Below are 27,260 nucleotides of genomic sequence, written 5' to 3'. Positions count from 1 at the left end.
ACACAAAAGTTTCCATAATGGCTGACAAAGATTCAATTGTCAATGGGGTGCTGGAGGATCCCGCAGACCCCTCGAGGGGATCCGGAGGAGATACATGAGTGGCAGGGTCCATGTTAATACAGGACACTTTTGCCAGCAATAAACAAAAAAAAAAAACTTTTTTTTTTTTTTTTTTGTGTGTCTCCCCCTAGCGCAATAGCGCCCCTCAGAGTACCTGCTTCTCGATCCCAGAGAGAGAGAGAGGGACCCCCAAGGCTCACCAACCGATGCAGTGCAGTTTCCAACAAACTGCAGCCAGCGTCTGTCTTACACAGACTGGAAGGAGCTGTTTGCTTTTTCCCGGGCAGAAGGCGTGGCTCCGCCCCCTGAGTACGCCTTCCGGCGTTCCCAGCCCTCCACGAGGAAGCTGGGCTCACAAAACATGGCCGCCCCCATAGAAGAGACATAAGACTCCAAAAACATGGCGGCCGGCGTGACCTGAGGACATACATACATTCGGTCTACGGCAAAATGGCGGCGGACCGCCGATATCGTCTTCCCAGCACATCCACCTGCACTCTGCTGAGAGGTGACATATGGATCTACAGAGATACACTGCACATAAGGTAGGATTATACCTCCTATGTTTGCTGTAATGTTACAGTCTGCTGGGTAGAGTGTTAGCTCTTGAACCAAGTCCACTTCCCACAAACACATGCTGTATTACAAGGGGGACTTGTAAGTGTCAGATATATACTGACCATATATGGAGGGGCCCATAATATATACTGCCTCATAAATGAGGAAAAAAGGGAACGTTTTACTCACCATACCGAACCGACAGGCACCCTCTCTTCATAATACCCTCTCCACCGAGGTGGGGGTTTGTGGACGCCTCGACTCTCTGGTCCTGGCGTCCAAGCGAGCTTTTAACTCGCAAAGTCAGTCCCTTTACTGGGACTCCGTCGCGGCCGACTCAGCGCACTGGTCTGCACGCGCTTTTAGGCAGAAACCGGGGTGACCACTGGATCTCACATCCAGCCCGTCGCCCGGCCCCGCATACTTACTTGAATATGTCGCGGCCGACCAAGCGCAATGCCTGGTCTGCACGTGCTCGTAGGCCGGCTGGGGTGACCACAAGTGTCGCCCAGTCCGGCATTTTTGCTTGAAGATCTCACAGGAAAAAAACACTGGAGAAAACTACCTAAAAAATGGCTTTTTCTTAAAGAAAAAAAGTCTTGCCAGGACCAAAAGATCCCAGCAAGGAACTTAGGTCCTTACTCCTGACTAGACAGAAAAAAACTGATTCCCTGTAGCAGAGAGAGGGAGGATATACCCTCAGGGACTGCCCCCTAGGGTGGAGCCAGAACGTTTTGTCATTCTGCCTAGTCCTACTCCTGCGGAGACAATATAACCCAGCTCTTGAGAATCAAGAAGACTACGTCTGTCAATGAGCGATAGAGAAATATCAATGACACTACACACTGTTTTGATTATGTAATATCATGTATTTATTTTGATGATAGTTGGATGTGTTACAGGCATTGAAGATCATGATGTTGCTTTTTATCCTGTCTTTTTGTGTATTAGAATGGAGGCAACGAGTTTTCCAATTAAGTAGGGGTGTGCACCTTTCAGCACGCATACTTAAGCTGGGTTCCTTATTGCAGTAGTTGTAGTGAACAAGCACGCTGTTGGTCGCGTGAAACGCGTCTACCATTTCCATTCTGTTGTACCTTGTATCCAGATTTGTACAATAAATCTTAGCTACCATCGTTTTGGTGTGCGGTCACTTTCTCTTCATGCTCTTGTCCGAAAGAACCTGCAACCGAAGACACTTTTGCCCATCCTGTGACAGCTATGTTAATTCCCACCAAATACAACAGTGTTCAGAGGGAATAGTTAGATATGGAAAAGATGTTCGCTGCAGACTTGAGAAAAAGCTGATGGAGCACGTTATGGAAGTATCACTGATTACATACTTAGGGAAAAGAAACGATAATTTAAGCTGATCAATTCATATATAGGTCTATGAAAAAAATAAAAAAAAAATGACAATCAGCTCACTGGGTTCCAGTTGAGTGTTTTACTGAAGCTGTGCTCTTGTATAGAATTCCTGCAGGGCACTTAAAGAGGAAGTAAACTCTGCATTCCTTTTTGCGATTTTCATTCCATGTGATATGAAAACGTATTTGCAATCCTTGCACAGTATAATGTATACATAATTGTTGCTTACTTACTGTTTTTTAGTAGTTTGTAAAAAAAAAATGGTCTTCTGTGATGCGGCGGGACCAACTTGAGAACGGTTTACGGATTCATCACATGCGTGATCTGTCCCCCAGCGCCTCTACACTGAGAACCGAGCGATCGAACACCGCCGATTATTCGGTTCCGACAGCTCCCAGTGCAGAGAGATGCTAAATGTCTGTCAGGCGCTCTCTGCTCTGCCCCCTCTTCACTCATTGGAGCGTTGAGCTGTGGAGGGGTGGGGAGCAGCCAGCTCAGGCTCTCAGCATCTCGCTGAGAGGCTGAGCCGGGTGTCAGTCCAGGTACCTGGCAGATCTGTGGTCGTGATGATTCAGTGCCTGGGCCAACGAGAGAGAGAGAGGTGGGTGCTGTGTCCGTTAATGAATGCCAGAGAAATGGATTTTACAGCAAGTCAAAAATCCCATTTTCTCTTTCGTTCATTGACGGGCACAGCTCCTTATCTTCTTGACCATTGGGACATCCCAAAGCAGAACACGAGGAGTGGGAACAGCAAGAAAAAATTCCCAAGGCTAAACTGTAGCCAACCAGTTAACAACCATAAACTACTGGAGCTCACCTGAAAAAAAACAATACACCCTCAAAGAGGAGCAGGTCCTCTAAACAGCAGCCTGCAAAACCTTGCAGCCAAAAGAAGCATCAGCAGATGCCAACGCATCCACCTTATAAAACTTTGTAAAAGCGTGCACAGACGGCCATGTGGCAGCCTCGCAAACCTGCAGCACTGACGCCTGATGACGGAAGGCCCAGGAGGCACTAAGCGCCCGAGTAGAGTGCGCCTTAACAAGGAAAGAAGGAACCTTACCCCTAATGGAACAGGCCTGAATCACCGTCTGTCTATTCCATATGGAAATAGTCACAGCAGAAGCTGCCAACCCTTTCCGAGGTCCATCCGTGAATACAAATAGTGAGTCTGACTTCCTAAAAGACTCCGCAGCTGTCAGGTACACCCTGATTGCCTGAACCATATCCAGGGAATGCAAGGCAATTCCCTTAAGATGTTTAGGCCTGGAACATAGGAAAGGCAACGCAATGTCTTCATTCAAATGGAAATCAGATAACGACCTTTGGAAGGAACGACAGACAAGGACGAAGAACCACCTTATCTCTGTGAACCACCAGGTAAGGTGAATGACAAGACAGACAATGCTGCCAGCTCCGACACCCTGCGTGCAGCAATAATAGCCCCCAAAAAGCCACCTACCAGGAAAACCTAAGCAGGGGAACCTCCTGAATATTTTCCAAAGGAGGTTTCTGGAGAACTGACATCCAAATTGAGGTCCCACGGCGGCAATGGAGACCCCATTGAGGAACCAAGTATCAAACTCCCTGGATAAAGGTACGCACCAAGGAAAAAGTGTGGCCAATGGACATTGAAAGAAAACCACCAAAGCCGAAACCTGACCCTAATGGTACCCAAGGCCAGGTGCTGCTCAACCCCAAGAGATCACACCACACAATAAATGTCTTCTAAGTACAAAGGTAGATCTTCCTGGAGGTAGATTTTCTAGCCTTTAACAGTGTAGGAATCACTGATTCAGTCAAACCTCTATCCTTCAGCACCTGGCTTTCAACAGCCAAGCCGTTAATGTCAGCAACTGTAAATGCTAGCACCGGGGCCAACACTCTTGTGAAGACCCGAGGAGCGGAGGCGAGACCAAAGGGTATCGCCACAAACTGATAATGCTCCTCGCCCACAGCTAAGCGGAGGAAGTGCTGGTGACCGGCACATGTTGGAATGCGAAGGTAGGCATCCTTGATGTCGATAGAAGCAACAAAATCCCCCTGATGTAGGCACGCCACTACCGTGCGAATAAACTCCATTCGGGTCGTCTGTATCCGTACAAAGCGGTTTAGCGCCTTAAGGTCCAGAATTGGACGTACCTTGCCTTCCTTCCTTCCTTACTGGGAACTGTAAAAAGGTTTGAGTAAAACCCATGAAAATATTCCGAAGTCTGAACCAGAAAAATCACCCCTTGAAGTAACAAGTCTTGCACTGCCCCAAAGAGACCCCGTAAGCGAGCTGGGGACAAGTGCAGGTTGGAAGGGAAGAACCTTTCTGGAGGATAAGACCGAAACTCAATCTTGTAGTAGGACCGAATGACTTCGTGGACCCACTTGTCCTGTACCAGGGAGATCCACGGATCCAGAAACCAGCGAAGACATCTCCCCACCCCAGATACGGGTGAGGGCACCCCTTCATACAGAGGAAGCCTTGTCCGCAGGTCTGGAAGAGCCTGCTTGTGGCTTGCCAGACCAGGTCCTCTTGGAACCTCTGGTGGAGACCCTGAAGGGCTTTGATCCATTGTCTTGAGGGACGAAAAGGCCTCTTATGAACCGAGAAGAACTGCCCACGTCTACGACGGGGCTCCTTGCCCTTGGTAGCCTGCAGAAGAAGAGTACTCTTCCCCCCTGTGAGACCCTTAAATGATGTCATCCAAGAAAGCTCCAAACAGGTGATCCCCTACAAGTGGGAGATCAGATAAGTCCTCCTTAGAAGTCTGGTCCGCAGACCAGCATTTCAGCCAGATAATATGCCGAAGGACAACTCCTGAGACAGACAGCCTAAAATAAAAGGGGGAGGGGGGGCGGAAGACCCACAGTGACCACCAAAGTTTTAGAGGGGCTGGGAACCCGAGGGACCCACCGTCCCAGGGAGGGGCCCACGTCCACCCCAAAACCCTCCTGGGGAAGAGGGGGGGGGAGCTACTTTCCGTACCAGGAACAGGGTGGGCACCGCTCCTGACAGACCACCGCCATCAGAATGGGGGGGTGCTGACGGCCAGGAGGAACGCTGCAACTCAGGCCAAGGCCAGGGCATATGCGCTGCGGGACGTTTAACTCGCAGGCCAGCCCCCGTCCAGTGGGGCTATGTCGCGGCCGACCTACCGCGGAGCTGAGGTCTGCGGGCGCTCGCTGGCCAGACTAGGGGGGACCCCCTGGATCTAGATTATCCAGTCTGTAGCCTAGTCCGGCAGTTGATTTTAGATTCTCACAAGAACAAAATAACAAAGATAGGAAAAAGCTCCATTCAAAAGGAAAAAATTGCCAGGACCAGAGATCCCAGCAAGGAACTAGGTCCTTAATACTGACTATAGCTGAGAGTGGGAGTATACAACCTGGGACTGCACCATAGGCGTAGTCAAGCTTTTTCCTGCCTAGTGTACTACTCCTGTAGGGGGCAGTATAACCTTAAGGTTTGACATGTTGGATATGGGTTTACTCGGTGCAATCTTATCTTTTGTATTTTATCAAAAAATGGGTAATTATGTTTGTATGCCTTAAAATGAATAAGTGTATATTTTACTGAATTTATGTGATTCCCATACCTTTGAAATAATACTGTAGAACAGAAAAAAATTGAACTAAAACTATTTTATTCTCTAGGGTGTCTTTCAGAAAATATATATTTATTTTGGGGGGTTTATGCAATCTTCAGGCCTTCAGTGATATTTTAAGTGTGCAAAAACTGTTCTGGCAACGAAGGGGTAAATGGTGACAAGCAATGGCAGTAAACTATTTAACCTAAGGTCTCTAAAAAAGACACACTGCCCAAACAGCGAAGTTGGATGAGAAGCGGTTCAATCCTAAAATGCATAAAAATTTCTTTACTAATGAACATGTGGAACTCCCTTCCACATTTGGGGTGATATCAGAAGGTAGTGTATATAATAAAAAAAAATTAAAAAACACAATGTACTATATTGAAAAGGATAGTGACAATGACAAGCACGCATACACACTCAGGTTGAACTGGATAGACCATTCTTATTCAACCTTACCAACTATGTAAAAATAGGTTGATGTAGTTTCTCTGAAGGTAACCTGTGTTTATGCATTTTCTTAATTGTGTGCTCAGGTTCAATTGTGCTCAAATTTTGGATAGGTTTACTTTAAATGTGTTTTCATATTCATTTAGCAAGCCAACCTACCCCCCCACCCCCTTTTTTTTTTTTTTTTTTTTTACTTGCCTTTAAATTGTGATAGGACATAGGAAAACACATACCTCATTCTGCTCTTCATGTTCTAGAATGGCCTGAAGAAATGCTCTCCTTTCATGGCTTGAAGATTTCTGATCAAACATCCCGGCCTGAATAACCTTTTGATCAACATTCAGTTTGTACTTGGCAGCTGCAAGAATCTTCTCCTCCACACTATTTACAGTGCACAGACGCAACACGCGCACTTCGTTCTGCTGACCAATCCTATGCGCTCTGTCCTGTGCTTGTAAGTCCTACAAATTAAAAGCAATGTGAACATCATCCACAAATATCACAATAATTCACGGTGATTGAGCAATGCTAAGACTATCTACAATTCACTGTAAACTTAACTTGAATACTCTACCATCCCCAATATCCCCTGGAATTCAGCATATACACTAGTTTCCGGAAGAAATTTTAAACTTTTCCAGCAATTTCGGGAAGAGTATAGAGCTTCCCTAATTGCATTTCAGTCATACTACTAAAGCCCAGTTTGGCCTAACCAATATCATTATTTCTCCATACTGAGCAGAAAAGGAAGACACCACCAAAGGGGTCTCTACAATACTTTGTACCAAACACCTCAGACATCCCAATTTCCAGAAAAGGTGGCAAAGTAAGATTCCACACATTGAACCAAATGACTAGCCTGATTTCAAGGATATGTACATTAAATTGCATCAGTGAATTCCTCCAAGAACAGGGTATTGTGAAGTGGTTTCATTCAATTTACTACACCCCTGTATATAAGTTAGTATTATGGATTGCAGGATAACATTTTTAGCATAAAATGAGCATTCACTATCATTTTGCAACAAAAACTCCAAAGCAATGCACTTATGATCATTGCTTTGTGGGTGCTATGCAAACGCTCTCAGAGTTATCCGCCTGCCTCAAGTCCATACAGAGGTACGAACCTGGCAAGTGCACCTGAACTACACAGCCATGAGAGAGGAGGAATCTTCTGTGCGCTCTGCACATGTCCCAGCTATCGTGTGGAGGGACTTGTAGTACTGGAATGTTAAAAAATATGAGGGTAACATGAAAGATGGTATAGGACATGGACTTAGCCTTTAAGGGTTGGTGATGAAGCCGACTTTTCCATGTAATTCTGGACAACCTCCAAACTTATACATTTTAAAAAAAATGTATCCACTTTTCCTTTACACTAGGATTATTATTTTTCTCACAAGACGGGCATGTTTCCCATACAGCAACCTACCCCACTATAAGGCGACATATGACCTAGAACATAAAAGTCAGTTTGCCAAGGTCTTGAAAACATGGTCTTCCCCTATGAAACCCTTCAACCTTTGGAACCTGGTGATCCATACCATAAGAGAAAGAAAACACACAAAACAATATTCTTTTAGAATACAAGTGTTTTGTTCTATTCCTACAGCAATATGGGCCCACTGAAAATAGTGGGAAGGGACATGCCTGTGTTACGCAGAAATACTATACCGCAGCTAATACAATTTGTAAAAAAAAGAAGGCAAGAATACATTCTTTTCACCAAACCCACAATATTATTCAAAGACATCAAATCAACTACCTTGCCTATAGTATATCTCATAATGAGGATGGTATTGACACAGCCCCAAATGATCCACAATGGCTCAAATGTGATATGGTCCAGAAATATTTAGACAGAATACAGGTGGATAAAGCGCCTGGACAAGAAGGCATCCACCCACACATCCTAAAAGAATAGAGCGCTGTAATTTCAAAGCCTTTGTTTCCAGTTTTTAGGGACTCCTTAAGGACTGGAATAGTACCACTGGATTGGCGTAGGGCCGATGTGGTGCCTATATTTAAAAAGAGATCAAAGTCTTTGGCAAGTAACTATAGACCTGTTAGTTTAACTTCTATAGGCAGGAAGATACCGGAGAGTTTAATAAAAGACCACATAGATAAGTTATTGCTGGAAAAAAATATTTTAATCAACAGACCGCATGGATTCATGAAAGACAGAAGTTGTCAAACAAACCTGATTTCTTTTTATGAGGTGGTAACTAAAATCTTGGACAGGGGATGGCTGTGGATGTAGTATACTTGGATTTTGCAAAAGTGTTTGACACAGTTCCCCACTCATGGCTAATGTGTAAGGTAAAGTCTACTGGCTTGGAAAGATCAGTTTGTGAATGGATAGAAAATTGGCTAAAAGATAGAATTCAGAGAGTAGTGGTTAATGATTCTTACTGTGAATGGTCTAAGGTTATCAGTGGTGTACCCCAAGGTTCAGTGTTGGGACCCTTACTTTATATCATCTTTATAAATGATATAGGGTCTGGGATTAAAAGTAGAATTTCAGTCTTTGCAGATGACACCATGCTTTGCAGTGGAAAAACTTCCTTACAGGATGTCTCCAACTTACAAACCGACCTCAATGCACTGTTTCATTGGGGAACTATGTGGCCATTGAGGTTTAATGTTGATAAATGTAAAGTTATGCACTTGGGGGGGCTAAGAAAATGCATGCATCATACATACTAGGTGGAAGCTATAGCGGAGAAGGATCTGGGTGTTCTGGTAGATTGTAAGATTAATAATAGCATGCGGTTTCCAAAGCAAGCAAAGTCCTTTTTTGTTTTTACAGAGGCATGGACTCCAAAGAGGTCGTGATATAATTTTGCAGCTGTACAAATTAGTAAGAACTCATCTGGAATATGCAGTTCCGTTTTGGGCACCAGTTCTTAAAAAGGATATCGGGGGAACTGGAGAAAGTGCAGAGAAGGGCAACCAAGCTGATAAGAGACATGGAGGAGCTAATCTATGAGGAAAGATTAGAGGAACTGAATTTATTCTCTCTTGAGAAGAGGAGATTAAGGGGGATATGCTCAACTTGTATAAATGCATAAGGTGTCCATATAGTGAACTTGGTGTTGAGTTATTCGCTTTAAAGACAGAGTACAAGCTGGCACTCTCTACATCTAGAGGAAAACCGAGTCTCCAAATACGGAAAGGTTTCTTCACCGTAAGAGCTGTGAAAATGTGGATTAGACTCCCTCCAGAGGTGGTTTTGGCTAGTTCACTAGATTGCTTTAAAAAAGGCCTGGATTCTTTCCTAGGTGTACATAATATAACTGGGTACTAATATCTATTGGGAAAGTTGATCCAGGGAATATCCGATTGCCTCGGGGGATCAGGAAGGATTTTTTTTTTTTCTGCTGTAGCAAATTGGATCATGCTTTGCTGGGGTTTTTCGTCTTCCTCTGGATCAACTGCAGATATAGGATTGTGTATATGGGATTGTATGGTTGAGTTTTCTTTACTGTTTTTTATCGGTGGTGCTAGATGGACTTGTGTCTTTTTTCAACCTAACTATATCATAGACAGCCTTTGAACAAGCTTTAGCCTGGGTTCACACTAGGGCGGCTTCAAAGTTGCCCGACTCTGAAGCCGCCCCGTGCAGCGAAAATTCAGCAGGGCTTGCATACGACTTCTCTAATAGAAGTCAATGCAAGTCGCCTCAAAGTAGTGCAGGAACCTTTTTCTAAGTCGGAGCGACTTGAGTCGCTCTGATTAGAACTGTTCCATTGCACTGAATTGAGCACGACTTGTCAGGCGGCTAAGTGGCCTGACAAGTTGCCCCAGTGTGAACCCAGGCTCATTAAATAGGGCTAAAAGGTTTATTTATTTATTTTTTTTTTGAAGTGTTGTACCTGAGTGTTTGATTTGTCTGCCGTAAATGAGTATCTATAAAGCCGGCCACAGTCTGTGCGATTTTGTTTCCTGCAACCACGGGTTGCAAGAAAGAAAATCGCTCCATTCCCCCATCAACACAGTCAGTCAGTGTTGATGGGGGAATCTCTCCCACAGAACTTTTGTGTTCTCTTGGCGGGGTAGCTGTCCCAGCCAGATCACACAGTGATTATTGCTAGCTGCTGGCAATGATTGCATGGAAAATTTGACAGGCTGGTTGTACCCAAGTAGATTAATCAACTTGGGTACAATTAGCCTGCCCATACATGGTTGAGTCGAACCGTCTATGGGCAGCTTAACTAACCGTCGATCTTCACATTCAGAACATGTGTACCCCAGTGAGGACACAAAGAAAATAAGGGGGGGGGGAATGGGACAGACAGACAGGAGAATGTAACGCTTTAGGGCGAAAATAAAGGGCAAATCAACACTGAAGAAGAGGGCACCAGATAGAGGAGCTTCAAGAGTCATGACACTATTATTTTGCAGGAAGCTTTTAGTACCATGAACAGATAGCAGAATGTGTTCTTCTGGAAAGAATAGTTGGGTATAGGGAGTGAACACTAAAGGGAAAAGCTTAGAGGGAGATGGAAACAAACTTCTGTAGCGGGGGAAAAAAGCAGAATGGGTGCAAGAAGCCTGCAGTGCCCTTTGCCCTTATAACTGCATCAAGAAAAGATCAATGGGTTGCTGGGGGTGAAATTTTTCTTGAGTAGAAGAAGATTTTTCTCACGTAAACATAAAAGTAGCACTTACCTTTAATACTATTTTTTTTACATTTTATTATTAAAGTAATGAACAGTTAGACAAAAATCAAAATGTAAAAAGTGCAAGGCAATGAACATAAAAAAAAAATAAAGATAAAAACCTGATGAGGATTCCAGTCACTGTCAAAAATGACGACTGTATCTGCAGCCTGAAGATTCAGTCCCAAACCTCCAGCCCTAGTACTCAGTAAGAAGATGAAGAACTGTGAACCTTCTTCATTAAATTTTTTCAGTAATGCAGCTCTGTCTTCTGACTTGGTAGTACCTTAGGAAACAGCATAGTAACTATTAGCTAGAATTATATTACCTACTGTACATTAAAGTAAAAAAAAAAACTAAAGCTACTTTAACCAACCAACATATAACCCACAACTGTTTCTCAAAATTCTGTTTGAGAGGAATAATAAAAAAATAAAAATAAAACGAAAAAAAAAAAAAAAAATATAAAGGCCACAATCGTTGCCACAGTTGGCCACACAGGGCTGAGGTAAAAATTACATAACATGATCCCTCTACCCACCCCTACTGCCCCACCGCCTCTCTGTAAATTGCCCCATAATAACCTGGACAAGTGATTACTATTTACAGGAAGACCATAGTGCCTGTCCCGCAGACCTAGATATAAACCTATTCAACCATAATCGAGATCATCCTCATTAACGTCAAACATCTTAGAATAGTTAGAGTTATAAACCTTAATAGGCATTTCGGTGTCAAGAAAAGCAGTATTCACACAACCTCTTGGGACAAAGATTCAGATAAATGGATTAAACAAACCTAATACACAATAATGAATGGGGAACTATCCATCCCTTACTCAAGATGGCCAGAAATGCTAGGGTGTTTTTCAAAGTAATTTCTTAGCAAATTAAAGTATTGGGACATGGATGGATGGGTAAGTATGCTTTGAATATTAGAAATGAATTAGCGTTTTAGGTGCTCAGATGCAGTAGAGTTCCACTTCATCAGGAGTTAGGCTGAGTTCACACTGATGCGAATTGAATGCAGGTTTCCCTGCATCCAATTCGAATGACGGGAGACTGACCGGCCCGCAATTGAGCCGGTTCACACATCTTCGGGGTGGCCACAGAGCATTGCACAAGGGTCCTGTGTGTCTTTGGCTCGGTCTCAGGTCCTAATTAAGGCAAAAATGCGGGGCTGATTCGGCTGCACACAGTGTAAACCCAGCCTCAGGTACTGTATTATGCATGGCTTCAGCATTAGATGAGGCTCATGGCAGGTCCTAACGCTAGTAAGACCCATGCAAGACCATGGATGTGAAACTCACCAAGGTTGTTTAAACATTAAGATGACTTAAAATGGTGTTAAGCAAAAAGGGTAAACAGTTATATTAAGACCTGGTTCACATGCTTTTTTTTTTTTTTTTTTTAAGTTATAATTATGTGACACTGATAAACCAATATGAACGACGTCAGAAAATAAATGCTAGAAGAAAACATGGACATGAGAAAGGTTCAAAGACTATAATGGCACAAACCTCAGGTTGAATGTTGGGTGGAGATTCAAATTAATTTATCTTTATAGTTTCATAGTAGGTATGGTTGAATGAAGACAATAGTCCATCCAGTTCAACCTGTGTAGGTGTATGTGTGTCAATGTCGATAATCATTTCCCATATCCCTATTTATGCTGTTCACAAAGATGCACGTCCCAAGAGTCCTAAAACTATCAATACTTCCCGCTGACACCACCAATGTGGAAGAGAGTTCCAATCCTTAATTTCCCTGACAGTGAAAAAACCCCTAAGAAGCTTACGGTTCAACCACTTCTCTTCCAGTTTCATTGCGTGGCCCCGTCTACTCTTACACTCCCTAGGTCTGAATAGTTTCCTACCTATGCTGGGATCACCATTGGGATATCTGTATCTCTCGATAGTGTTCCCACCATTGAGATATACCACAAATGTGTTAAATGATCTTATACCCTGCTCTGATGATAGCAGTATTTCTCTAGGTAAAGAAAAAAAACAAAATACAAACCATCAAGGCGGAGGTAAAGAAAGCCGCGAAAAGCAAAGTAATCTTCCATTATTGTCATGAGAGAGGTCATCTGACAGAAAAGCAGAACACGATGATTTGTGGCTCTGAGCTTTGGTAAAATTCGATCAAGCAACTCAAACTTTCCTGAGGTTCTGTACAAGTCAGGCCTGTGTGACATAAAAAGAAGATCATGGACAATAATCCAAAAACAAATAATTTGAAGGCAGCATATTAAAGGAAAATTCACACAAGATTTACATATTGCCTAGACCCACCTTGAATAATAAACATGAATTAAAAATATAAAAAACATAAAAAAGGTAAAACGCCATGTGAAAAAAAAAAAAAAAAAACGGAATTTTTGTAAAATCTTACCGTAAAATTCCTTTCTCTGAGTCCTCCGACAGTCGCCGCCACTTCATAATCTTCACTAATGGGGTAATTGACCTTTGCTCTGCAGGAGTAGCTAGGCAACAAGATTTGTTAATATCAAAGCTTTTAGCATATCACACCCCTAGGGGGTGGTCCCCTCAGTCAATACCTCCCTGCTTCCAGCATTCTCAACTCAGTTTCAGTAGCATAGCAGTAGAGTACATAAACAAACCCCAAAAGAGGGGCGGGGGCGGCGACTGTCGGAGGACTCAGAGAAAGGAATTTTACGGTAAGATTTTACAAAAATTCCGTTTTCTCTTACGTCCTCCGACAGTCGCCGCCACTTCATAACCTTCACTAATGGGGACGTCCCAAAGCAGTGTAGACATGAGGGGTGGGAAAAAAACGCAGCCGCGCATAAAGCAACGCAGTACCCACATCAGAGAAAGGAACCTTACCAAAGTAAGAGAACCAACCTGGCAACAGGAAAACGTGCTCAACAGGAGCAACAACCCAGGAAGAACAAGTAACCCAGGGGTAAAAACACCCCAACAGCCAAGGGCCCAAACAAGGGACCCTAAGGCACTGCCGCACTAAGAACCTTACGGCCAAAGGAAGCATCTGCCGATGCCTGAACATCCAGTTTGTAAAATTTTGAGAAGGTGTGAACGGACGACCAAGTCGCCGCCTTACACACCTGGGCCACAGAAGCCTGATGACGATAAGCCCAAGACGTACTCCGAGATCTGGTAGAGTGCGCCTTCACAGGAAAAGGAGGAACCTTCCCCTCAAAGCATAGGCTTGCACAATGGTTTGTCTGATCCATTTGGCGATGGTAGCAGCCGACGCCGCCATGCCCTTCCGAGGTCCCTCTGGAAGGACGAATAGGGAATCCGACTTGCGAAAGGACTTAGTCGATGACAGGTAAACCCTGATCGCCCAAACAACATCCAAGGCATGCAAAGCCACCTCCTTCGGATGCTTAGGCTTCGCGCAAAGCGAAGGCAAGACAATGTCCTCATTCAGGTGAAACTCCGAGATCCTTTTCGGAAGAAAAGATGGGTTAGGTCGCAAGACCACCTTATCCAAGTGAATCACCAAGTAGGGAGAACTGCAGGACAAAGCCGCCAGCTCCCGACACCCTGCGAGCCGAAGTGATCGCCACCAAAAAGGCAACCCTTTTTGGACAGCAGAGACAACGAGATCTCCCTGACCTTTTCAAAGGAAGCCTGTTGTAACACGGACAGAACCAAGTTCAAGTCCCATGGAGGCAAAGGTTCCCTCCTAGGAGGGGCCAAATGTCGCACCCCCTGAACAAAGGTGCTAATCAATGAATTAGACGCCACTGGGCGCTGAAAAATCTAACCCTTAATCGTGGCCAGCGCCAAACGCTGGTCCACTCCAGTTTGGAGGAAAGCCAACACTCTCGACACCGAGTATGAGCGAGGGGAATACCCCCTGGACTCACACCAGGCAAAGTACGCTTTCCAAGTACGGTAGTAAATTTTTCCCGAAGAGGCTTTTCTAGCCTTGATCAAAGTGGGAATGACCTCAGGGGAGACACCCCTATCCTTCAGGACCTGGCTTTCAACAGCCAGGCCGTTAAAGCCAGCGACTGTAAAGCAGGATGGAATATCGGCCCTTGAGACAGGAGATCTTCTCGAAGCGGCAGACGCCACGGAGCGTCGACTGCCAGATTTACGAGGTCTGCGTACCAAGACTGGCGAGGCCAGTCCGGTGCCACCAGAATCACCGCGTGCGGTTCCGAGGCCAATCTGCGAAGCAGCCTGGACAGCAGCTGAATCGGTGGAAAGGCATACATCAGACGATACTGATGCCAGGGCGCCACTAACGCGTCTGAGGCGTCTGCCCGAGGATCGCGCATCCTTGCCACGAACCTTTCCACCTTGTTGTTCAGACGAGACGCGAACAGGTCCACATCCGGAAGACCCCACTTCGTGCACAACATCTGGAAGACATCCGGGTGAAGGGACCATTCCCCCTGGTCCAGGGTCTGGCGACTCAGATAGTCCGCCTGCCAGTTCTCCACCCCCGGAATGTGTACAGCCGATATCGCCGGGACGTGCGTCTCGGCCCACGACAGGATGCTGTTTACTTCCCGAGCAGCACGGGCACTCCTGGTGCCCCCTTGATGGTTGATGTAGGCCACCGCTGTGGCACTGTCAGTCTGAACCCGAACCGGACGGCCCTGAAGCCGTTCCGACCAATGCAGAAGGCAAAGTTTTATCACTCTCAATTCCAGAATGTTGATCGGAAGGGAGGATTCCTCCTCCGACCAAGTTCCCTGGGCGGACAGAACGCCCAGAACACCACCCCAGCCCGACAGGCTGGCATCCGTGGTGATCACCGTCCACGACAAAGGACGAAAGGACTTGCCCCCCGACACCGCCGGGGACTGGAGCCTCCACAAAAGACCCCTTTGGGTGTGGCGGCTCAACGAAATCCGCAGATCCAGAGATTGCGGACGCCCGTCCCACTTGGCCAAGATCTCCGCTTGAAGACCCCGCGCGTGAAACTGGGCGAAGGGAATCGCCTCGAAAGCCGAGACCATTAGACCTAGACATCTCATACATGTCCGGAGGGACGAGCACTGAGTGTCCCTGAGGGACCCGACCTCGTCCTGAAGTGTCCGGAGCTTGACTTCCGGCAGGAAGATCTTCGCTTGAGCAGAGTCCAGGATCATCCCCAGGTAGGGAAGACGAACCGACGGACACAACGTTGATTTTGGAAAATTTATCGTCCAACCAAACTCCTGCAGAGTCTGCATCGTGGTGGACAAGTCGTTCACCAGGCCCTGACTGGTCGCAGACCGAAGCAAGATATCGTCCAGATATCCCAAGACAGAGACGCCCTGGGCCCTCAATAAAGCCAGGACCGGCGCAAGCACCTTGGTGAAAACCCTCGGAGCCGAAGCGAGACCGAAGGGTAACGCCACGAATTGGTAATGATCCTCCGCAATGGCGAATCGAAGGTACCTCTGGTGACACTCGAAAATGGGGATGTGAAGGTACGCATCCTTCAAATCGATGGAGGCCATGAATTCCCCCGGACTCAGGGCAGCCACCACTGAGCGCAGGGATTCCATGCGGAACTTGCGAACCCGCACAAAGCGGTTCAGAGCTTTCAAGTCCAGAATCGGACGCACTTTGCCCTCCTTTCTGGGCACAGTGAACAGATTGGAGTAGAACCCCCGAAATCTGTCCCGATGAGTCACCGGAACCACCACTTCCTGGGCCCGCAGATCCCGCACCGCCAGGTGCAGATCCTGCAAACGCTCCGGAGACAGCTGAAGATTTGAGGGAAAAAATCTGCCCGCCGGCCGAGAGAGAAACTCGATCTTGTAACCAGATCGAACAATTTCCTGAACCCACCTGTCCCGAATGCGGGCCAGCCAGGGTTGAAGAAAACCGAGCAAAACGTCCCCCCACCCCAGAACCGAGGGAGGGCGCCCCTTCAGGCCGAATTGGTATGGGCAGCGGACCCAGACTGACCGGACTTTTCCTTACCTGCCCACGGCTTCTTCTGGGAGCCATGGCCCTTGAAGGGCTTGCCCTTGTATTGCGACCGAAAGGCACGAAAGGACCCCTGAGAGGGCCTAAACGAGGTATTCTTCTTACTGCGAACAAACTTATTCTTATGAGTTTGGGGCAAGAGAGTGCTCTTACCCCCGGAAATTCCCTTTATCAGAGAATCCAAAGACTCGCCAAAAAGGCGAGATCCCGCGTAGGGAAGATTAGCTAGAGTCTTGCGAGAAGATTGGTCAACCGACCAACATTTCAGCCATATCAGGCGACGGTTCAACACCGCTACACTGCAGCCAAAGGGACTAAATCAAAGTCCGCATCGCACAAATACATGACACCCTGATGAATTTGATCCACCATAGCCAACATTGTCGGCGGAGCAGAGTCAGCCACCAGGGTGCGCCTGAGCACCTGCGTCCAATCCGCCATAGCTTGGGCTGCCATAATGGAAGCAAAAATAGGCTCCAGCATAGAACCAGCAACCGTATAAGTATGACGGGCCAGAGACTCCAATCTCCTGTCCGTAGGGTCCCGGAACACCGGGGTATCCTCAGCAGGAATCGCAGTACATTTATTCAAATCTGCCACCGCGTGATCCACCTGAGGTGGCACACACCAACGCTCATCAGTGGTGGGTGTAAACGGATAACGCAGCTTGAACTTACTTGGCACAGTAAAAGGCTTCTTTAAATTGCGCCATTGCTCATCAACAGCGCGCTGAAATTCCGCGGAGCAGGGAAAAACCTGCGCGGATTTGTGTTTCCTTTTTGTCCCATAAGAGGACATAAAGCAGGGAGGACATGGTTCATCCTGCAGATGCAGTGTTTCCTTGATAGAAGTAATCAGCTCATCCATGAGTGCAAGCTCTTCAGGCGAGCCAGGGGGAGAAGTATCAACTCCTTCTACCTCAGCCTCCCCCTCAGACCCCACAAGGTCCAGAGATGAACGAGACCCTGAGAAGGGCACTCCAGCCATAGCAGCCCCATCGCCCTCTGAATCAGAGGAAATAGATAATCTGGGCCGTTTTGCGGATCGATCAGCCATTAGCATCTGCACCTGAGAAGCCAAGGTTGCTACAACAGCAGCCAGATCAGCCCCTTCGGGGGATGCAGCAGCCTCTAGGCCCCCCACCAGGGTGGGAGGAAACTTGCAATCCTGAGAATCCATGCCCCAGTATCAACTGAAATAAAGTACTGCCCCTTTAAGACCGCGGCGAGCGCAGCCCACCGCACACTACTGTATGTACCGACCCCCACAGGGATGAGGAGCACTGAGCAAGGAAATACAGGATAAGGAAGGTAAAAACCTGGAGAGACCACACAGGCTGCTGCCACCGATCGCTGTTCCAGAGCAAAAGGAAGTGATGCAATGACTGACCGCCCTATATAGCCTATGAGGCTTCACAAACATGGCCGCTCGGCTGAGGGAATCAGGGCAATAAGAAAATGGCGCCGACATGTGCTCGCAAGAGCGATCGCCGCCAAAATGTCGGCGTTTGGCGCCAAAACACTGTGCTGTACCACACAGGGCCGGTCACCACAGTCTGCCGAGAAAAAATGGCGGGCCGCATCAGCGGTCACCGCACAGCATGTCTGAGCCCAGTCTGCCCCATACATCACACACAGCAAAGCGGGAGAGCCCCCCCCCCCCTACCCCCAAAGCACACAGAAAATCAGCTATTCCACACAGGAATCTGACAGGGAGCTCAGCACTTACACAGACATGCAGGGTCACACAGTCACAGACTGACACCCAAACAGACAGGTCCCCACATAGAAATTTACTTACCAGTCCGGATGGCATGGGGAGCCTTCTCCAGCGACCAAACCGCTGTACTGAGGACAGGGAGTGTCGCAGTCAGGACGCAGTGGACTGCGGTGCGAAACCGCAAATGGCGTCCGGTGAGGTAGCCACCTCACAGGCAGCATCCCTGCAGCGAACAGGGATGGGTCGTTCAATATGCCAGGAAAAACCTGGCTCTCAGCCCTGGGATCCAGGGTGGCCAGACCGAGACCCAGCTTCGCAAAATCCTCTTCATCCGAAGAAAACTAAACTAATGCTGATAAAATAACAGCTAAGTAAAAGAAAGAGAAAAATACTTGAAATAAAATCAAAAAAGGATAGAAGGCGGAGACTGAAAGCCCCAGCACAGGAACAGCCAGCTACTCTTAAGCTAGGCAATTGAAAACTGAGTTGAGAATGCTGGAAGCAGGGAGGTATTGACTGAGGGGACCACCCCCTAGGGGTGTGATATGCTAAAAGATTGAAAATTATGAAGTGGCGGCGACTGTCGGAGGACGTAAGAGAAAACTGATTTTTGGATTACCTGAAAAATGCTTTTTTGAATACATCCGTTTTGTAGCAAGCAATTGGAAAAACAAGCAAGAAAGTAGGGAACTGTGTGTCCTGGGTTGTACTCCCAAGAGAATAATCTTGCAGACAAACCAAAAAAAGAGGAATTTTGATTTACCTGTAAATGCCATACCTTAATGTACATTACAGGACACAGGCTAAACATTCAGAGATCTAAAAAGAGAAAAAGTAACAGCACAAAACTACACAAGGTGTAGTATGTGAAAACGTAGCAAATCTTTGCAGACTGATCACCCAACTGAAGGCCTGGAGCATCTGAATGTCTTGGGGACATTGGCAGATAGCTGTAAAAGGAGAGTTCCGAAGAAGTTAGTCTAGATGACCTGTGACCTGGATGCCCTGAGTTATGAGAAATGCAAAAAGAGGTGCTAGGAACTTTGTGAATACTCTGAGAGGATGTCCCGAAGGGAAGGGCAACAAACTGGAAATGGAAGTTTGCCACTGCAAAGCAGAGAAAGTGTTGACGAGGTGAATAAATAGGAAAATGCAGTTAGGCATCCTGGACAACTTGGATCTCTACAAATGCCAAGTATTCCTCCTGTCTCAACAAGGCAAATACAGACCATGCAGATTCCATATGAAATTTTGGAATTTGAAAGTATTTGTTGAGGGATTTGAAGTTCAAATTAGGACAAATATCACTAAAAACCATAAATAGGTTTAAATAGAATCCTTTGAACCGGTCTTTTGGGTGTACTGAACATCTACCCTAGGACAAGAGATGGTCAAGGGCATTCTGCAAATACTACAGTTATGGTACTTGGGCAGTTTTTGGTAGATTTGAAAGAAGGAAACAGTAAATGTGTAAAGTTTTGAAACGCCATTTTGTACCCCATTGAAACCAATGACTATTAAAAAAAAAAGTCTTGGATGTCTGTGACCCAGAGAAAGGAAAACCGTACTCATAGAAGTACTCTTAAGAGTGTGGGGGCTTCTTCATTGGGAAGAGTGCTTTGGGGAAGACTTGCTATGCTTGGTGGCTCAAGCCCTGCACCAAAAAGAAAGCAAGCCAGAGAATCACATGGGCAAACTTACTGTACCGTGATCGTCGGACCACATCCCAGGAGCGGACAACTGGAAAGCAAACTACTTCAGCTGCCACTGCCTAAATCAAAGGGAATGAGACATTCACCCAGGCACCTTCAACCTCAAATGTCAGAAATGGGGGCACTCCAGATGTAGACATCCAAGCCTCCAGATACCTCTGTTGGTAACCAGGACCAAGTGTATGGAAAATTGGCAAACAGATTTTCTTAGCTATCAGCAGCTGAATCCGAAAGAACGGGTTCTTCACCTGGTGGTGTTTTCTGAAATCTGTCTTTCTGTAGATTCCACTGTCAATAGATTATTTACTAGATGTGATGAAACACTTATTTAAATAAAGATAAAAAAAAGCACAGTGGCCAAGTGGTTAGCACTTCCGCCTAAGCTGGTCCAAATATCAACCACAACACTATCTGCTTGTTCTCCTTGTGCCTGCATGGGTTTCCTCCGGGTACTCTTGTTTCCTCCCACACTCAAAGACATGCTGGTAAGTTAATTGGCTCCTGTTTAAATTGGCCCTAGTATATGTATGAATGTGAATTCGGGAACTTAGACTGTAAGCTCCTTGAGGGCAAGAACTGATGTGAATGTACAACGTATTTATGTTAAAGAACTGAGTAAATGAATGGCGCCAAAAAACAAAAAACACACACAAAAGAACGAAGGACTTTAGTAGTGTAGTGTCTCAGTGGAGGCATCCAGTGCCAGTGTCCAATCACTGGAAGGCATCAGTCTGTAACCAAAGTATCTATCAATACTTTGCCTATGTCCTTATCAACTAAAACTAACATAAGAAAACAAAATAGTGGCAAAAAAAACCATTACCAAAACCCACTGAAATAATTTTTTTGGTACAGAAAAGCATTTTTGGTAAAAAGAATCCCAATAAGTGTATTTTGATTGGTTTGCGGAAAAGTTACCGCGTCTAAAAAATTAGGGGAAAGATTTACATCTTTTTTTTTTTTTTTTTTTACTAGTAATGACGGCGATTAGAGATTTTTAGCAGGACAGCGACATTGCGGCGGACAGATTGGACACCTGAAATTTTTTACACTCTTGGGGGGGGACCAGTGACATTACTACAGTAATCACAGTGCTAAAAATATGCACTGCTACTGTACTAATGACACTGGCAGGGAAGGGGTTAACCCAGTGGCGATCAAAGGGTTAAATGTTTGCCGAGGGGGTGTTTTCTGTGTGTGGGGGGGGGGGGTAAACTTATGGAATCAACACAGGGACCTGGGTTTCTAAATAGGTGGAACACAGGAGCCCTATGATGACTGCTGAAAGATCAATGGTCTGCCGTGTTTACAACTGCAGACCGCAGTTCTCTCTCCGCGGGGAGCGGTTGCCCGGAAGCAATCGCGGCTGCCAGCCCCACGGATCAGCTGCCCCGCTGATGAACGGGCACACGTGCCTCCCGCAAAGCGCCGTACAGGTATGGCGATTCGCGGGAACCTGCCGCCGTATACCTGCAGTGGCTGGTCGGCAAGTGGTTAAGCAATAAATTTAGTGATCATTTCATAAAAAGAAATAAAAATATAGCAGTCAATCACAGATGGAATTTTGGCTGTCATGTTAGAGAAAAAGAAAAAATGGTTCATTTATTCATGAAGCTTCATGCTTACAATTATGTAGATCAGTAAATGCAAAATATTAAAATTATTTACCCATTGATGATACCATTAGCATATCCCAGATGTTCGGCAAAAGATTCCTACAAAAAAACAGAATTGGGGTATTCACAAATTAAAACAATTACACACAAAAAAAGAAAGAAACCATTCAACTAGATTTGATAAAATGGAGAGGGAGTTACATTTCAAGATAATAAAAGACACAAAAAAAAAGGCAGAAATCCTCTAAAGTAAGAATGATTTTATAAATCTATAATTTAAACTTTTTTTTGTACTAATTTACAAAATGCACAGTGAGTGAACAGACGAAAAATCTAAATCAAATCAATATTTGGTGCGACCACCCTTTGGCTTCAAACCAGCATCAATTCTTTTAGGTACACTTGCACACAGTTTTTCGGCAGGTAGGTTGTTCAAACATGTAGCCTAACCACAGATTCTTTCAAACATTCACTTCCAGGATTTCTTGTTCTTTACAATGAAGATAGTTCCTAATGACATTGGCTGTATATTTGGGGTCGTTGTCATGCTCTAGAATACATTTGGGGCCAATCACACGCCTTCCTGAAGGTATGATGGATAAGTATCTGCCTGTATTTCTCAGCATTAAGGACACCATTGATCCTGATCAAATCTCCAACTTCATTTACAGAAATACAGTCCCAAACTTGCAAGGAACTTCCATCATGCATCACTGTTGCCTGCAGACACTCAATGTACCCTTTGCAAACAAACTGCCTCCTGCTACAGTCAAATATTTCAAATTTTGACTGATTGGTTTCTAAGCTGAGCTGCAATAGATTTGCACTCTCCAGATTTAGTAAATTAATCCCATTACGTGGTGAGAAATTGTTACAAAGTGGTATTTTGTTTGATCGTGGAGAGGACGCAGAGGATACACTGTTTCCAGAAGTGTGTTTTCACAGCAGTTGAATAAAAAGTAAAAAAAAAAAAAAAAAAAAAAAAAGGTGACATCTACGGTTTCTTTTTTGCTGAAGATTCTTTGCATGGACACTTTAAGATTGGACTTTTTTCACCAATCACTTTTATGTTACAAATTTACACTATTTGCGCTTTATTTGGGATTTATACTATTGTTTTTGAAGCAGAACTTTACCCACGCCAATTTGATAACAATTAAAGTGAATGTAAAGTCATTTTTTTTTTCTATAAAAATAACAAACATGTTCTACTTACCTCCTCTGTGAAGTTGGTTTTGCACAGAGCAGTCCAGATCCTCCTCTTCTTGGGTCCCTCTTCGGTGCTCCTGGCCCCTCCCAGCTTGCTATGAAGGCACCCGAGCCGAGCCACAGAACCATGTGTCCATTCAGACACGGAGTTGTGATTCAGCCTTGCCCCTTTTCTCTCCTCATTGGCTAACTGACTTTAATTAATAACCCCTTTACCACTGCTCACGTTGAGCCTACTGCGGCAAAGTGGGTGTTGTAGGTCTGCCGACGTAGACCTACGTCGGCAGACCCTCCCCCTTCTAGGCGGCGGAGGCGCGCTCCCGCTGTATTCAGTCACAGCGGGAGTCGGGCCAGGGGAGGAGCAGCGGCGATCGCCCCTGCTCTTCCCCGATCGTCGGGGAATCGAGTGTGGAGATCCGCCCGCCTGTGTAAACACAAGCGGGCGGATCTCCGAAGTGACAGACAGTGACAGATTGCAGGGTTCAGCATAGCTGAACCCTGGATCTGTCCCTGTGTCACTCAGTCACCTCCCCCCACACACGTCAGTAAGCACCAGGCATACATTAACCCCTCCCTCTCCAATAAAATTAACCCCTTCACTGCCAGTGTCATTTTTACAGTAACAGTGCATATTTATAGCACTGATTACTGCAGTAATGTCACTGGTACCCCCAAAAGTGTCAAAAATGTCAGTCAGGGGTCCGATCTGTCTGCCGCAATGTCGCAGTCCCGCAAAAAAAAAAAAAAAAAAAAATCGCAGATCGCCGCCATTACTCGTTAAAAAAAAAAAACAACACCAAAAAAGACAAATCTTTCCCTTAGTCAGTAAACGCAATAACTTTTGCGCAAACCAATCAAAATACGCTTATTGTGATTTTTTTTTACCAAACATAGGTAGCAGAAAACAAATTGGCCAAAAATTTTAAAAAATTTTGATTTTTACATTTTTTTGGGGGGGAATTTCATATTAAAAAAAATGTGAAAAATATTGTTATTTTTTCAAAATTTACACTCTATCGTTTATAGCGCAAAAAGTAAAAATCGCACAGGTGATCAAATACCACCAAAAGAAAGCTGTTTGTGGGAAAAAAAGGACGTCAATTTTATTTGGGTACGGCGTCGCACGACCGCGCAATTGTCAGTTAAAGTCGCACAGTGCCGAATGGCAAAAAGTGGCCCAGACGTAAGACAGCAAAATCCTCCGGTGGTAAAGTGGTTAAAAGCAGTGGAAGCCAATGGTGCCACTGCTGTGTCTCAGCCAATCAAAAGGGAGAGTCCCGGATGGCCGAGGCACTCATGGACACCGCTGGATCGAGATGGGGCTCAGGTAAGTATTAGGGAGGCTGCTGCACACAGAAAGTTTTGTTACCTTAATGCATAGAATGCATTAGGATAAAAAAAAACTTCTGCCTTTACAACCACTTTAATGTTCACTAACAAAAGAATATACAGTACCATTCCACTTTAATATTTATGCTACCAAAATAAGTGTGTGCTGTGAACTGCCTCCAGCATTGCTTTTTTGGTGGGGGCCACCATTTTGTTGAAGCCCAGAGCAGTCACTTATTGGACACTTTTCCCTCTTCTTGATCCCAAAAACCATGAAATTTTCTACTATTTAATGATGTACATTTCTAGAAGGGTTTGTCCTGTCAGCTCCCCTGCTATTCTTTTCTGTGCTCCCGCCACACAGTCATTCCTGTTGCTTTCTTCCCTCTTCAGCAACAGTAAATATTGAAGCAATCAGCTGAAGGGCCTCTAGAACCCCTGATTTTAGGCACAGTGCTGAGAATAGAGAACTGATCATGTGCAGAGCAGGGTGAAACAGTGCATTTTAGAACCGTATAGGCACTTATTTTTAATGTTTTACATAACTATACCTGCAAAAGGGGCCAGCCTAAAGTGGTCAGAACTGAATGTCCTGAATAAAGTTCCACTTTATGGGATTTTGTGCACATTTTCACTAAGATGTATTTAGTTTTTTATTAGGGCGATAGCGCAAAATACATATTTAGAAGTAATCTGTTAGTTCTAAACACTGGGACCTTGATTGTCACGCTGACCTCCTGTTCCATTTGCAGCACTCTCAACAGCATTGTTGGATGCAGCATCACTTTTTTTTCCAACTTAACTTAGACTACTTTCACATTAATTTGTTGTAAAAACACGTGTTTTTGCTGGGCTTTACCGTTTTGCCACATTTTTGGTGAATTTTGCAACTGTGAAAAAAGGACACATGACTCAAAAACACCACAGGTGCGATTTTGATGCCTTTTTGCCTTGTCTTTTATGCTTTTTTCCATTTCAATAGGGAGGTGCGTTTTTTTTACTGCACCAAAACTGCAGCAAGCAGGACTTTGAAAAACGCAACGGCCCTGCAACTGACCAGTGTGAAGAATTCCATAGTGAAAGGTGCCCAGAACATGGGGTTTTATTGCAGAATCAAACTGAATAAAATAATTTGTAGAACAGCAGCAGCATAACAGCAGCAGCATGAAAAATTACATTCTCTTTAACAAGAATCAATAAATGTTTCTCTATAGTAGTAGAAATGTCATTAGATTCATGATTTAGGCATAATCCACATGTATAGGTCTTGTTTCACTGCACCCTACTGCAATGCCTAGTGCCAATATAAGTCCTTTAACTCACCTCGATGTGCTGGAATATAAAGGGATGATTGCAGATCTTTCTTAACTGCATGATGGTATTCATAAGCGTTTTTGCTCCACCTTTACCCTAGAACAAAAATTGATCACTTTATTATTACCACACAGATATTTCGCACTTCTAGTCGGTTTTAAATCGAATGCAACAGTGACAAGTTCAATGTTGGGAGGGGAAAACCATAAGAGTGCTACACAGTGTTTGCTTGGGATTAGTTTAGATGCACCTCTTATCCCAACTACTGAAACTGAATTTCAGAGGATGAAGATAACAGTTGAAACAAAGGCCCTTTAAATGCACATTTTCTATAGAAATGAGTTACAGCGCCTTTATAAAATCTTCCATTTTATCCTTTCCTTGTGATAACCGAGTTATTTGAAACTTTTACATCCCTTGCTGACTTATGCATTATTACTGTGTTTTACTATCCAATTGCAGGTGTATTGTTTGCAGTAAAATTGAGTTTATATTTGATGCCACTGGTCAAGGAAGGTCAGTACTAACATCATACTCTAAAATATATTGTATGCACATAAACTAATGCTAGAATGCAATTTCACACATCTTTTAGAAGCACGTCTACAAATGGCATTTATCTTGTGAAAACATCAGTTCATTTATTGATAATCAATTAAGGTACCTTTTTATCTTTTTCAGATCCATCGGTGAGGAGAATACCTTTTCCTTGCATGTGGCGGTAAAGGATCTTCTGGAGAGCTGACATGTCACATTTAATAACATATTCAACCTAAGAGAGATTGAAGATCTGGGTAAGAAATGGTGATATTCTTTAACAAATAATGGGAACTTTTTCAAGTGGCACAATAAAAGGAATGCAGTCTTACAGACACAGTAAAATTCTAAAGTGAAGTGAACCCGTTGATTTTAACGGAAACCTGTACAGAACATATAAGCAGTCATTCCTTCAGAAAATGGTAGTTCCCTGGCCAACATGCCAATTTGATGTCATTAACACCTAAGGTAAGAATTCAAACAACAACCCTCTCTAGAGGGTATAAGACCCTACTAATGAAAAGTATTCAACATCCCTTCTAAGAATTACTAAGTGAATACTATACATTACATGGGATTTTTAGGCACCAAAAAAACAAAACTAGCTAAAAATTTTGATTTGTTCTTTGTGAAAGATTTCTGAAAATATTGAGACTGGTGCAACAATTTAGAGCCGGTTCACATAGCAGCGACCCGACTTGCCGAGTCAATGCAGGTCGCTCCAGGTCACCCCAAAGAAGCTCAGGACCCTTTTTTTTTTAAGTCGGAGCGACTTGTGTCGCTCCTATTAGAACGGGTCCTGTGCTAATCTATGGCAGGCTGACAGGAAGAGACAATGACAGGAAGAGACAATGAACTACCTAGAGCATGCAACAGCGCCCTGGTAGTTCTACAAGCTGACAGCCACAAAGGCTGTCAAGTACTTGTAGTTTCCCATTCGCAGAACGTTGTGAATAAATGACGTGGCCAGGTGGAAATTCTTTTTAACACTGAGAATATTATGCTTACCGCCTACATTTGAGTGTAGGTCCAACAGGTGGATGCATTGGTTATGTAGTCCATTTAAGAAAGAAGTAATCCAATGAATAGCAACAGGGTGAAGAAAATGAATGGACAATGCAAAGTTGACCATGGTGCCATTGCGTTTGGCCCATACCACTGAGGTCTGGCATACAGCCTTAGATAACACAATCAGTTGTATGGCCAACATTGACAGAGCA

General features: G+C 44.8%; 1 protein-coding gene across 2 annotated transcripts in view; it reads right to left on the bottom strand.

Annotated features, from left to right (window-relative positions):
- Positions 1-27,260, bottom strand: part of SMARCA2 (SWI/SNF related BAF chromatin remodeling complex subunit ATPase 2) — a 300,239-nt gene that overhangs the window by 144,250 nt on the left and 128,729 nt on the right. For both annotated transcript variants that reach the window (XM_082242988.1, XM_082242989.1), the window contains exons 20-25: positions 26,168-26,275; positions 25,513-25,599; positions 21,704-21,750; positions 12,700-12,866; positions 10,801-10,964; positions 6,251-6,478 (exon numbers count right to left, since the gene is read on the bottom strand). In XM_082242988.1, coding sequence (XP_082099114.1) covers positions 6,251-6,478; positions 10,801-10,964; positions 12,700-12,866; positions 21,704-21,750; positions 25,513-25,599; positions 26,168-26,275 — 801 coding nt within the window. The remainder of the gene's footprint in view (positions 1-6,250; positions 6,479-10,800; positions 10,965-12,699; positions 12,867-21,703; positions 21,751-25,512; positions 25,600-26,167; positions 26,276-27,260) is intronic.

The sequence above is a fragment of the Pelophylax lessonae genome (genome assembly GCF_965119305.1).
Source record: "Pelophylax lessonae genome assembly, chromosome: 1".
Taxonomy (NCBI): Eukaryota; Metazoa; Chordata; class Amphibia; order Anura; family Ranidae; genus Pelophylax; species Pelophylax lessonae.
Note: the sequence above shows the minus strand (reverse complement) of the source record. Positions and strands in the feature narration are given on the sequence as shown.